General features: G+C 41.1%; 1 protein-coding gene across 2 annotated transcripts in view; it reads left to right on the top strand.

The window, feature by feature from the left end:
* Nucleotides 1-185: 185 nt before the first annotated feature.
* Nucleotides 186-13412, top strand: part of tmem178bb (transmembrane protein 178Bb) — a 91417-nt gene continuing 78190 nt past the window's right edge. The window contains exons 1-2 of one of the 2 annotated variants that reach the window (XM_086058983.1): nucleotides 186-351; nucleotides 442-1093. In XM_086058983.1, the coding sequence (XP_085915109.1) occupies nucleotides 712-1093 (382 nt within the window). In that variant the 5' untranslated portion in view covers nucleotides 186-351; nucleotides 442-711. The other variant, XM_086058984.1, reaches the window with a different exon arrangement.

Raw genomic sequence — 13412 nt, 5'->3', positions numbered from 1 at the left:
TTTTATATACCGTCACTTATTCTGCGTATTTATTTTTTATTTTTTTGTGCGTGCTAAACAAACAGTATATAGGTAGCCATTTGCGTTCCAGGGCATGTAGTATTTTAAAATGGTTCGGTCCGAGCCCTGTGCAGTTAGCCAACACGCTTGTGCAGACAGATGGGCGTTGATTGGTCGGCCGGGCGGACGTACGGGTCCGCTCTGTAGCATCTGCCGTCATCCCGTCATCAGACGTGCTCCGGGGGGTGGGGTGGGGGGTGGGGGTGTTGCTTTGCTGACTCAACGGGCCGATCCCTCCACATTCTCCCCAGCCATCTCCCCCCGCCCCCTGCCGTCACTCGGCCACATCAGGTCTGTGCATTTGCATTCTTCTGCACCCTTTGTCCTTAATGATTGTTAATGACGTTCTAAAATTGTGTGCATGTTATGTTGCTGAGGCAGATGCACGCTGCAGATCTGCTGCTGCTCAGATGAGATAAGCATCCTCTTCGTGCTGCAGGAGAAGAAGGGCGCAAGAGGAGGGTTGGAGAAAACGCCGGATTTAAGGGATTATTAATTTTGTTTGGCTGCAAACCCCCATTCAGGAGGGGGGGAAAAAATCGTGGATTCCGATCTCCAGGGGTGATGTGAGCCGGAGCCAAGCGAGACGAGGGTGGAATCCGCAGAGGAGCTGTCCGTCCGTCGTGGTGCTGATGCGGCTGTGAGGCGAGCATGGCTGCCGGGAAGTTGCTGCTCTACGCCGGGCTCGCTCTGTCTCTATGCGCCCTGGGCATGCTGGCCGTGGCGATGTGCTCCGACCACTGGTACGAGACCGACGCCAGACGCTACAAGGAGCGCTGCCAGAGCTTCTCGAGCCGCCGCAAGGACCCGGGCTTCATCTACATCCCCAACAACAGCTTGCCGCTGCGGGCCGGTCGGAGCGCCGCGACCCGCTGGGAGGAGAAGCTGCTCCTGGCCCGCAACCGGCGGCAACTGTTCGCCATGAGCGCCGCGGACGAGTGCAACAGGCAGTACAACTCCACCAACATGGGGCTGTGGAGGAAATGCCACCGGCTGGGGTTCGACCAGGGAATCGAAGACCTCATCCGGAAAGGTAGGAATCCAATCAAGACCTTCCAAAGTTGCAGAAATGCTGTGGCCCTTCGGGGACGTGGTGACATTCATCAAGGGGCGAATCAATTAGCCTGCTCGTGTGCCTGATTGTTTATTTGAGTGTTTCTCAACCTTTATTGAGCGAAACATTGGCAGTCCTAGCTTGAATGGCGACCCACCATCACCCACCACACACAAACACACAACCATGAAACCCACAGGACCCGTAGATTAAATTAAAATTAAGAATTCAACAACAGCAAAGTATAATGATGATTAAAATAAAATTAAAAAACACAAATTGCACAGTGGCGCCTTGAGTCTGTCACCCCAGAAATGCCAACCCATGCAGCCACACAAAATATTGCACATACAAGAAACTAGCGGAAGAGCATTTATTGTAATTTTTTTTGCATGTCACTAAACATTGCTGGCATATAGATAGATGAACATCTACTTTGTGAATCACGACTTTATTCACCCAAATGACAGACTTATTGTCTTGCTGTTTGACAGCATGTTTGTCGGCATGCTACCCCCCCCCCCCCCAGCTGTCCTCCACAGCCCAAGTTGTAGTTTAAATGGTGCTCGGCCGACCTTTCAACTGCAAATAATGACATAATCACGTCAGGGTGCCTGCCAGCTCCACCACTCAGCATCACTATACAAAAGCGCGCAAAAGGACAGTGCTTTTCCTAATGGGCCTGAATTGACATTTTCTGGAGCAGATAAGTCCACCATTAAGACATACATGACTTGAATGCTACTTACTTCCCCCAAGGACACATTTTTTTTTTTCACGATTTAAATCAGTGACATGCCACTGCCAAATTATCCCAGCTGTGGTTCTCAAACTGGGGTCTGGGGGTCCACAGAGGGTCCACAAGCTCTACCCCGGGTCCAGACAAAATTGCCATGAAATTATGTCATATTATTTTATTTTATTTTTAAAAGTTCATGCATGGGTGTTATTTACTATTGCACTTTATAAAAAGATACAGCAATGACATAATCTTTAACTTGAACATGAAGAATTAAACAATTTTCACCACATTTGTTCTTGCAATTCAGTGGAAATTGTGCTGCTCCCTCTGGTATACACATTTTTGCCACCTGGGGGCAGTATATTAAAGGCGCAAAGACACACAAAACAGTGTTTCGCATTTGACTTAGTATTTTATAATTTTTTTGCCAAGTATATTAATTAGTATAAATATAAAAGTATAAATATTGTTATATTGTCTATCTACATGTTTGCTTAGAGGTTTATGACGCTGCAGCACTGATGCTATTAGTATGCCCGTCTATGGTGTTTTGCATTGTTTGCTAGCATTAAGCTAACATGACTTCATTGTGGCAAAGCTATGTAATTGTTTTAAAGAAACAAAGTGGTATTATTTTAGTTTAGTTTGACACCTTTGCAATATTGATCTTTGTTATCCAATCTTTTCTTTAATTTCATAATGAGAGATGCTTGTATTTCAATGTCAGCCTTTCGGTTCTGATCCAAATGAAGGCATTGGCAGAGGTCTGTGCTATACTGAATGCACTGAATCAAGTGCAGTCTGCGTTTGAAAGAAAGCTAGTGAATCACGATGAGTCACATTGATTATTCATTTATGATTCCTGTTGGTAAAGATGATGGAATTTTTTTTTCTGTAGCCCGAGCCAAAACAAATGTCGAAATCTCCCTGCAGTTGCTAATGCTACAAAGGCAGCCTGTGTGTTGTTAAGAGGACAGGAAGCAGCGCTGTGGTTTTTCTGATAGATGTTGCTGGAATAAATCCAAGCGTGAAAAGAGCGAGCAGAGTCTGAATTGCGCTGCAGCTGTGCCTTTATGCAAGCTCGCCTGGCTGGCCTTCCCGGCCCGCCATCTGCAGTAATGGCCAGTCAGAGTGTAAATGCAGAGATCACATGAATGCCTCCATACACCAGTGTGAACCGCGCAGCAACATCAGCTTCGGAAAAATGATGTGATGATGCGTGACAATAACTTTAGTAGGAAGGGTCAACAGGCCTGAACATTATTTAACCATGCAATGTTTACGTGTAGTGATCATGTAGCTGCTATCGACAATATCTTGGAACTAGAAGTAGTAGGATAAATTGTTGACTATCATAAACCTGTTAATTCTAATTTACACTTTTAATTAATGTAATTCATTTAATGTATTTATTTAAGTAATTTTGGGAGTTTCCCGATCATTTTTGGGCCCCCATTTTAGAAAACGTAATCAAATTTCGGGGTGAAATCATGAAATTTAGTATGGATGGGCAGGGACCCATACCAGCTCTCGGTATCAGGCCGATACTCTGCCTTATTTCAAAGTGTCACTCCTTACAACCACGGCTAATACCTCTTGTGGTTGTTTTACGATCAGGAACTTGAAATTAGGAGAATAGTAAATTGCCATTAGTCTTATGCATTTTTAAGGAAAACTGTATAATGGTATATATACTGTAGATCTTTCTTTAAAATTATCTGCGGTAAATTTAATGCATCAAAAAGTACTAGTAGGATGCAGCATCTTGTGTCTTGCTTGTGCTCACTTCATGCTGAGCCAAGATATCCTATTGGCCCTTGAATGCTCTGAACCAATGGCAGGGCAGCTTTTTCATGTTGGGGGGGGAAAAAAACTAGGTATCAGCATCGGCCGATACTGCAAAACTGGGTATCGGGGGTCAAAAAACAGTATTGGAATAACACTAGCGAAATAATGATATTTAGTATGGATGGGCGAGTACTGATACCAGCTATCGGTATCAGGCCGATACTCTACCTTATTTCAAAGTGCCAGTACTCGCAACCAAGGGTGATACCTCTTGTGACCATTTCATATCAGGAACTGGAAATTAGAAGAATATAAATTCGTCATTAGTTTTATGCTTCTTTTCTTTCTTTTCTTTTTTTTATTTTTAAAGGAAAATGGTATATTGATATATACTTTCTTTAAAATTATCTGTCATTGTTTTAGGAAATTTAATGCATCAAAAGTACTAGTTGAAGGTATCGTTACTTGGTATCGGTGTCATGACTAATCAAGAGTTGAGTACTCGTACTAGTAACGGTCTGAAGAAAAGTCTCTAATATTGAGAACATGTTGTATTGTTGTCAAATGTCAAATTTTGACCCAAACAGTATGTACGTAAGCCAAAGCAAAAGTAAACATAAATCGGAGTTACCTCCATAGCCTCTACCACTTGTATTAAATTTCAATCTCGACTCCCACTAATGAGTCACGCCCTATTTGGGTAATATTGTCACATTTAATAATACTAAATATTCCATCTGTTATCTGTCAGGTATGAATCATAACCCAACCGCGCCAATCAATTCCGATTCGCCTCATTTTTTAACCATGTTACCGAATGGATCGCCCATCCATATGTCTCGACGCCTCATCTGTTCGTCTCCGGACCGGATCGACAACATCCATTTGTCTTTGCGCGTCTGCGGCGTCTACTCCCGAACCTTCCACAAGCGTCGTTATGTAGATTTATGGAGGCGGCGGAGAGAGGCGGACGCTAATGGGTCAACATCAAACACTAAAACCTTGCCTTTTGCTAGAGTTTTTGCAGGTCGCATTAAGAGCGTAATGGCGTGTGCTGGAATGGATGGCTCGGGGTTAGCCAACATATTTTCAAAGCGGATGACCGCCGCGTTCTTCCCGTCAGCGACCCAACATGGGCTGATCCCAAACAATGATGAATTGAGGCCATTAAAGCGAGCTGCTACATTTAAGACAGAGTGACAACGTGTGAGCGGCACACACAAACTGTTGCTTGTCTCAATTCCATCGCGCACGCACGCTTCTACTGGAAAGCTGCCGCTTCAAAAGAGAAAGCAAGACGTGCGTTCAGACTCCTGTTGTATATCCAGGGAATTACTCAGCCCTTTAAAATGAAACAAAAATATTTGTGAGACTAACGTGTGAGCCACCCGTCAGATGAAAGTCACACACAATTGGGAGAGAAGCAGGAATGATTGAGGCCCTCTTGGAATTGCTTTGTTTCATTTTTGTTATTCTTCCCAGATTTTGTGCGCACTGTGGAATAGTGGTTAGGACATTTTATCCACTATTAGTGCCACTTTTGGTCCACTTGTACATAATTACAACTTTTGAGTAAACTACGGCGATGCAACTACTAGACCCACATACTAGTAGTGTTCTTATTAAACATTCTTATGAACAATTTATTTAAATGAGATAATATTGCTTGAGTGGTTGGAAAAATGCTAGAAAATACACCATCCCTGTTGTTATGGCAACGACAAGTGGGACAAGTGGACATTACGTCGGCTGCAATTCTTTATCCTTTGTGAATTTTGACGAAATATTTTCAGTGGCCTTTTATTAACAACTCATTCACTGCCAGCCCAATAGAAATCTACCTTTGACATCTATAGCCGTCAATGGCAAAGAATGACTTTTATGAACGTCCATATTGTGCAAGTAATATATAATATGTGGTTTGGTAAGACAAGCAAATGTGTAAGGCTTTGTTGAGGATGGTTTGTCACACATTGACAAAAAAAATAAAAAACCTAGGGCCTCTCAGGTCCTTGATCAGGTATTCATGCAGAAAGAGCAATGGATAGGATTACTGTAATCTGCTCTCTCGCGAGTACATTTCAAACATGAATTCAAATGTAGACGTACATGCGTTTGACGTCGGACGAGTTTGAGGATATTTACACGGGGAGACGATTTGCCACCAGGAGTTCTCTCGTCTGGCTAGAAGTGCTTAAATAATTCAGGTGCAAGCGGTAACACCCCCGCGCTCATTAGCGGCCCCGCTGTGCGCCGGTGACACGCCGGGTCGGGCCGCCTGCTGACTGCTTCTGCTGCCCTCACATGAATGAAACGCCAACAGTATTAGTAAGAGCACGCCATTCAGCATTGTAGAGTACGTACATTATGACTGGAGTCCTTTTCTTTTTGAAAATACTCCCAACAGCCACCTTGTGAGTGACGTTCATAAAATCACAGAGTCATCAATAGAATCTGATAATGACACTAGTCACCGCTTCTGTTTGCAATTTCTTACAGCGCGAGTATTGATTGTAATGGGAAAATGCTCATTATAACAACACTGTCACACAATTATTCATAATCAAAGCAGATGTTTAACTTGTATCAGACAGGTGTGCTCTTATTTTTCAGGGTCAAACAGGAATGCTTGTTTTCACCACTATATAATAATACAATTTATATGTAATACAGAGCAGTTTCAGTTAGAAATTCTTGGAGTGCTGACTGGAGTGAATTCCTTTCAGAGGCCTTTGAACTCAAAGTGCATCATATCCAATTTTGTTGTATAATAGTTTGTTTTTTTCATTGAATGCTAATATTTTCTAATGAATGTGGGGAAACTAAGAGTTACAGAAATACTACTGTATACATACAATCAGCATGTTATGAGGTAGACACGTGATTCAATTAGCAATACAATCTACATCAACATCTGATGAGATAATACATTGCCGGTCTATAGAAAACTGAGCACAAGCGCACTTGTTTTCCATTCGTTGCACGGCGTCGAGCCGCAGAAAGAATGATTTATCCGTCGTTAATATTGAATGATGTTCTCTCTCTTGAACAAAGTGCTTTTGAGATGAGACACAGATTGATGCTAATGATTCTTTGTGGTTTCTCCCTTGAGAATGGTTGGAAAGTAAAGTCAAAAGATTGTTTTGAATATCATGTTTTAACCTTTACGTACTGTTCATTTTCCACGCACACCAATTATGAATCTCAAAATTTCGCAACGAATGGACGCCCCCGGCACAATGTGGTACTAAACTCATTTAACAAGGGCGCCAAATATAAACGGTTGTTTAGCGCGGGATCACTGTGTATTAATTTTCTCTGCGTTATTTATAGTGATATGCATTCCCTTGCCTGACAGTATATTAAAGGCGCTGACAGGCGGCTGAGTGATTCCTACTGTGATGTTTCCACAGTGATTTTTCTCCAGTGATGTGATGTATGTTGTGGGTGGCGTGACATGCATCACGAAGCCAGTGGCCCTCATTGAGTTCACTGTGGCTCACTCTGCTTGGAAGCATGCCGTTTCCATGGCGACTATAGTGTTATCGACTAGTGATTGGCTCCAAGACCCTCTTTTTCATTAAGGCTCTCATCCATCCATTAAGCAGGACTTAGCATGCGACTCAAGTGGCAACCTTTTCCTACGACTCGCAGCTGTTTCCCAAGGGTGCTTACTTGCGCACTTGATTGACTTGCGACCCGTCCGGTGAATGTCACCTGGGATTGTAGTCTGCTCCATATGACCCTGTGGGGGATAAATGATGAGATAATGAATGAATGGAGCACCTCATCAGTCATGTTCAAGGTCAGAGGGGAGTATAACCTTACTACGGAGCCTCATGTACAAAGGCTAGCGTGGCTTTCATACTGAAACGCGTCGTTCGTCCAAATCCAGAAAACTTTGTACGTGCAAAAAAAAAGAAGAAAAAAAGTTCATATCTCGGTTAAAGTCTGTTTGGAGCTCTAATTGAATTGTTCCACTTTAACTATCGCACACCCTGTATCGAGTTACCGTACATATAAGTAAACTCATACACTCTCAAGCTGAGCCATTGCATATTGAATAATCCTGCTGAATCCAACTGAATTGAACCGTTCCACTTTAAAATAAACCAGTCTTGAATTATGTCACACCCCATTGAGAGATATATCGAGTGGTCTTTTATTGGAGAGATGCGTATACCTAAGGATTATGCAGTTTTCTTTATTAGCTGGGGACTCTTGTGGGTTCCACTTCCACAGTCAAGTGTACAGGGTCCATTTCGAACCAGGGTTATTATAGTTTTGGAATTTTCATTGTAGTTTTTATTTTGTTTTGTGTTAAGTTTTTAAAATTTAGTTAGTTTGAATTGGTTTTCAGGGTTGTTCTGTTAGTTTTTATTAGTTTTAGTTCTTTAATAAATGCTTAGTTTTAGTTTTTTTTAAAAGTGTATTACTTGTGCACAATATTAAAAAAAAAACATGAAGGTGCTTTTCTATTGGCTGCTGCTAGATGACATCACTTCTGTGTGACACACTTTCCAACGTCAAAATAAATCTACTTAAAATCACATTTAAAATCATCCCCAAAGGCTCCTGCATTAAATTAATTACCAAAGGCTAAAACAAAGGACATTTTTGCGATAATTATAGTTAGTTTTAGTTAATTTGTAAACATAAAATGTAGTGTCAGTTAGTTTTAGTTTTTCTTAAGGCATTAACCCCCAAGTTATTAAAGTGGAAGTCAACCTTAAACATTTCTTGACAATAATATTGTATATGTGACCTCACCAGTCTTAACATCAACATTACATTCTGATTAATATTACATTTTTGGGATATGAGTTAAGCAGTAAAATGCAGCCGTTTTTATGCATCTGGGGCGGCCATTTTGCCACTTGCTGTCGACTGAAGATGTCATCTTCAGCCGTCCCAGATGGATAAAAACGGCTTTTGCTGTTTAACTCATAATCCACTAAAACAATATTAACCAGAATACCATGTTTAGACAAGTGGGGCTGCATAGAACATATTATTGTCAAAAAGAAAAAAATGAGTGGACTTCCCCTATAAACACGGCTCCTGCACATTAGTGTAAATTAGTGTTGTTGTTTTTTTTTTATTTGTTCCATTTTCCTTTCGGACAATCATACCCGAAACGAAAAAGGGCTGACGGGATGAAGCCGGAGCTTATTAATTCCCGTTCAAAGTGTACTTGAGGGATACTGTATACATGTACCCTATGTGTTCGGACCTTATTGTAGTCAAGGCCATCAGAAAAAGCTGCTTACATGCAACAGGTTATAGCACTGCCTTAATTGGGGTCATGTGGGAGGCTTGCTGATGAAACTCTCCCTGATACAAGCATACATAATATGGCAGGTCGAAAACCCACTGCAGAGGTTTTCCTGCTGGATGAAAAACATATTTGATTTTACATCAGTGGACATTTCCATTCTCTAGCAGGCATCTCTCTCTCATTCTGGCTCTTTTGGGCTGCACGTCTTCCTCGAGCCCCGTTTAATCAAAGGCTTATCAAGTCAAGAGAGCTCTGTGGGCCTCCGAGAAGAGCCCGCATCAATCAGATCCTTATTCTCCCTGTCCAAAGACTCTGAGAGGAAGGAGAGCAGATGAAGGGGTATGGCTGTGTGGCTCCAGCTGGCTCCCCATCACAAGAAAGGTCTTTTTAATGGCTAGGGACTGTGGGACAATGCAGGAATTCTGTCCGGTGTGGGGTGGGGGACCCCCAAAGCGGAACGCCGAGATGCCACTGAACTTTCTTGAGCACGCATTTACATGGCCGTGGTGTAAACCGAGGGTACTAATTGTGAGACACAAGATAAGCACCCAGCTTGTGGCCCTGTTTCTGTTGCCATGGTAACCTTCAGTGATTGGGTGACAGATGTTCTGAAGGCAAATCAATGATCGCGGAATGGGAGTCCATTTTAAAGCCATGCACAATATTTAGTAACAGTGTCTCCAAATATCTGCTTACGGTTGGGGGGAAAAAACACTCAGTGGAGGGCTGTGTTTGTGTTTGTTTTGTCTGAGAGGTGTTTTTTGTGCACGCTCGCTGACAAGAACGAGGCAGTACAGCACAATGAATGGCCCATATTATAAAGCCACACAAATGCAAAATACTCAACACACATGTCCGTCAACTCACTGGAGCAGTGTTGGAAGAATTATGTGACAAGTTTACAACCAAAACACTGTTCTGCATTACCTCTCAAATCTGTATGTATTAAAACAAATAAACAACTATTCTGGGCTGAGAACAACAAGAGATCACCTAAAAATAGCACAAAAAGAATTATGAGAAAACTTTACAAAGGAATCACTGCTCTGCATGACCTATAAAATCAATATATATTAAAGCAAAAAAATAAAAAATAACATCTGCGTTGAGAGCAACATAAGTGCACCTAATAAACAGTATTATAAGAATTATGGGACAGGTTACGAAAGGGAACACTGCTCTGCATTACATATAAATCTTTATACTAGAACAATATAGAAACAGCTATCCTGAGAATAACAGTTCATACAAATAACAGAATTATAACAATTTGGCAACATGTTTACAAAGGAAACACTAAAACAGTTTGGATGAGAATAACAATAGTTCACCTAAAAAACAGCATTATCAGTATTATAAAACAAGGGTATTTTGAACTAACAATAATGCACCTATGAATTATGAGACAGTTTTACCAGAGAACACTGCTCAGCATTACATATACTGTAAAAATCGTATGTACTGGAACAATAAGAAAATAAAAAGAAAAAAACCCCGACTACTTTGGACTGAGAACAACAAGCCACCTAGAAAACAGTATCATGAGAATTATGGGACAGTTTGCTCTGGATTACATATAAAACAGAAAAAGAAAACATTTTTGGCTGAGAACAAAAACAGTCCACCTAGAAGACAGCACTATAAGAACAAGTATTTGTGGAAATTGGAAATGTGCAGGCAGTATAGTGAACATGGGAGAACCATATGTGATTCATTGGCCTCATTCAAGAAAAAGCACAGCCTGAAATAAACCTGCATCAGGCCTCCATCACATTGCGTTTAACAGCTCATCTCCTCTCATAATCATCAAGCCCTCCGTTTCGGTCGTATCTCTCTCATCTCCGTCTACCTCCTAATTTGCACCGAGCTCATAATTACAGCACGCCGAATGACGGCAGACCAAGGTGGGATGATGGCAGTGTAGGTGGAGGATCTAATTGAACCGGAGCTACTACAAAGGAAGGCTGCAGATGGCTGAGGTGTCACAGTTGTTTAAAATCCCATCAAAAGCAGTTAGGCGCAATGAATTGCACACTTGAAATGGCATTGAGCTTTAATGGTTGCATTTTAGTCGATACAGTATTTAATAAAATAGAAGCAGGACCACGTTTGTTTAAACATGCATGCTGGCTGAGGTAATGAGCATAATTATTGACACAACGAATCTGAAAAGTCAACCAATGATGGCACAGCGAGCGAGCGTGTGCGGGAGGGTGGGACTTCAGTAGAAACGCAAACCACAATTAAGCAGGAAAATGCATGCCAACTGAGATAATGACTGGCATGTAGACCATCCAATAACTACATTAACAAAGACTGAAAATTCAACCAATGACAATAAAATCAGTACATGCAGGAAAATTGTACTTAAACCAAAATACAAGCCTCAATTTAGCCGAATAATGCATGCCGACTGAGGTCATGTATAACGACTGACGTCGACCATCAAGTACAAATGGGAACGGTACTTGAAGTGAAATGCAAGCTTTGATTTAGTGGAATTATGCATGCTGACTGAGATCAGGAATACAACGAATGGCATGTCGACCACCCAATGTCTACATTTAACATTTCAACAACATTCATCTCTCCCAAAATCATTTTCCGAGGTCTGTCAGCAGCATGTATCGAGCTCGGAAAACCTACCTCACACACACACACACACACACACACACACACACACACACACACACCCACACACACACACACACACACACACACACACACACACACACACACACACACACACACACACACACATACTTGCCTCTGTGTATTATGAGGACATTTTTTCCAAACCGGTTTAATTGTGTATTACAGGGACACCCCTTTCTGCTAATGCCAGAGAGATGGGACTTGCACCCATAATTTTTTTTTGGGGTTGTCCAGGAAAATTTCACTTCAAAACTTGAAAAAACTCAACACACGAAAAAAAGAAAAACCTGAAAAAATCCGTAATTGTGAGGACATAGATAATGACCTAAATAAGCCACGCCCATTGCAAAAATGGTAATTATGAGGACCAACTCACATTACAAGGACAAAGTTTACACAACACACAGCAACCATGTCACTGAAGTGATTTGAAAGTTCTGGCATTCTGACTTTACACAAACTAAAATGGCATTGATGTGTAATGACTTACCTGATATAAGGACACATTGTTGTACATAACAATACTGTGAAATGCAAAGTCATACCTGATCTGTCCTAAAATTGTAAGTTTTAACATGGTGCTCATGTTACAACTTACAATTTTAGGACAGACTGAAACTGGTATGTTAATAAAACTGCTTCTTATGTGAACAGGTTATCTAGGTCAAACACAGCTTTGTAATGGATAAGCTCGACATGAAACCAGATGCAAAAGAGTCAGTGAACATTGAACATTTTATTCTTTAAAACATGACTACCTCTCATCTTAAAGGATGAGCAGTTTTCTCATAGCTCATTCCTGAAATACCTTCGGATTTCTGAATTTCTGAAACAGGTTCAATGTAGGAAGTGTCCGAAGTACTGTGAGAATCTGGAACATATTCCTCTGCTAACGAATCCTCACTTGAACTGGATACATCAGCAACCTAATTTTTTAAACGAAAACAATTATTACATACATACATACATACACATATTGTCGCTGTTCTGTGAAAAACACTTCCACCATAGGAGCTACCGGAGAGCAGCCCGCGACCTAAAAATGGAAACGTGTTTTTCACAGGACAGCAATGATATCCATATATACAGTAGATGCACACATACTTATGCATATATACAGTGGCTCTAAGATTAACCTGCCAGATGCGGGTTAAAATTCATTTTGGCGGGTGGTCATAAATATTTACTAGCTTTACTTCGCTGTTACTTAGTGATGTTACACTCGAAGTAGAAGCTTGAGAAAAGTGTCGAGCGCTCGCGGCAGAAGTAGCTCTCGCCATTGATGGGCTAATGTGCTAAAGTTAATTTACCAAAGGTCTTCATCATCAAGCAGTTTTGCATTTTTTTTAAACGGGATATGTGCCAGATGCTGGAGCAAACTAGAAAAGCATTTAGAACCTAAAGTTTGTGCACATACTAAAGATTATTATAAATCTAGTCACATTTATTCGAAAGATGAGATGAAGCATTTAACAAGAGGGATAGTTAATATGCTTAATCTATGGCATTGCCCCTAAAACAGATATTGTGTGATACAGTCCTTCAGTTACAGTAGACTTTTCTATTTTACCGAGTCAGACAGTCGTTAAGATTGAGACAATTGCTCAACATTTAGCTGCTTGCAACTAAAGATAAAGGTATAAACATGGGTCATAATTTATCCTCTTGACTAAATTATATTCATTCAATGAAAATGCCTGCACTATTAATTCTGGTTGCGTGAAACAAAGATCCATTGCAGATACAAATAACACAGAAGATAAAATACCCATCATGCCAGTCAATTCTAGTGCAGCGAAAGGTCCAAAACATAAAGCACATTTATCCAAGCTTGA

This window comes from Leptonotus elevatus, chromosome 17 (assembly GCF_054856555.1).
Source record: "Leptonotus elevatus isolate MCC_2025b chromosome 17, RoL_Lele_1.0, whole genome shotgun sequence".
In the NCBI taxonomy this organism is placed as follows: Eukaryota; Metazoa; Chordata; class Actinopteri; order Syngnathiformes; family Syngnathidae; genus Leptonotus; species Leptonotus elevatus.
This window is presented reverse-complemented; position numbering and strand designations above follow the sequence as displayed.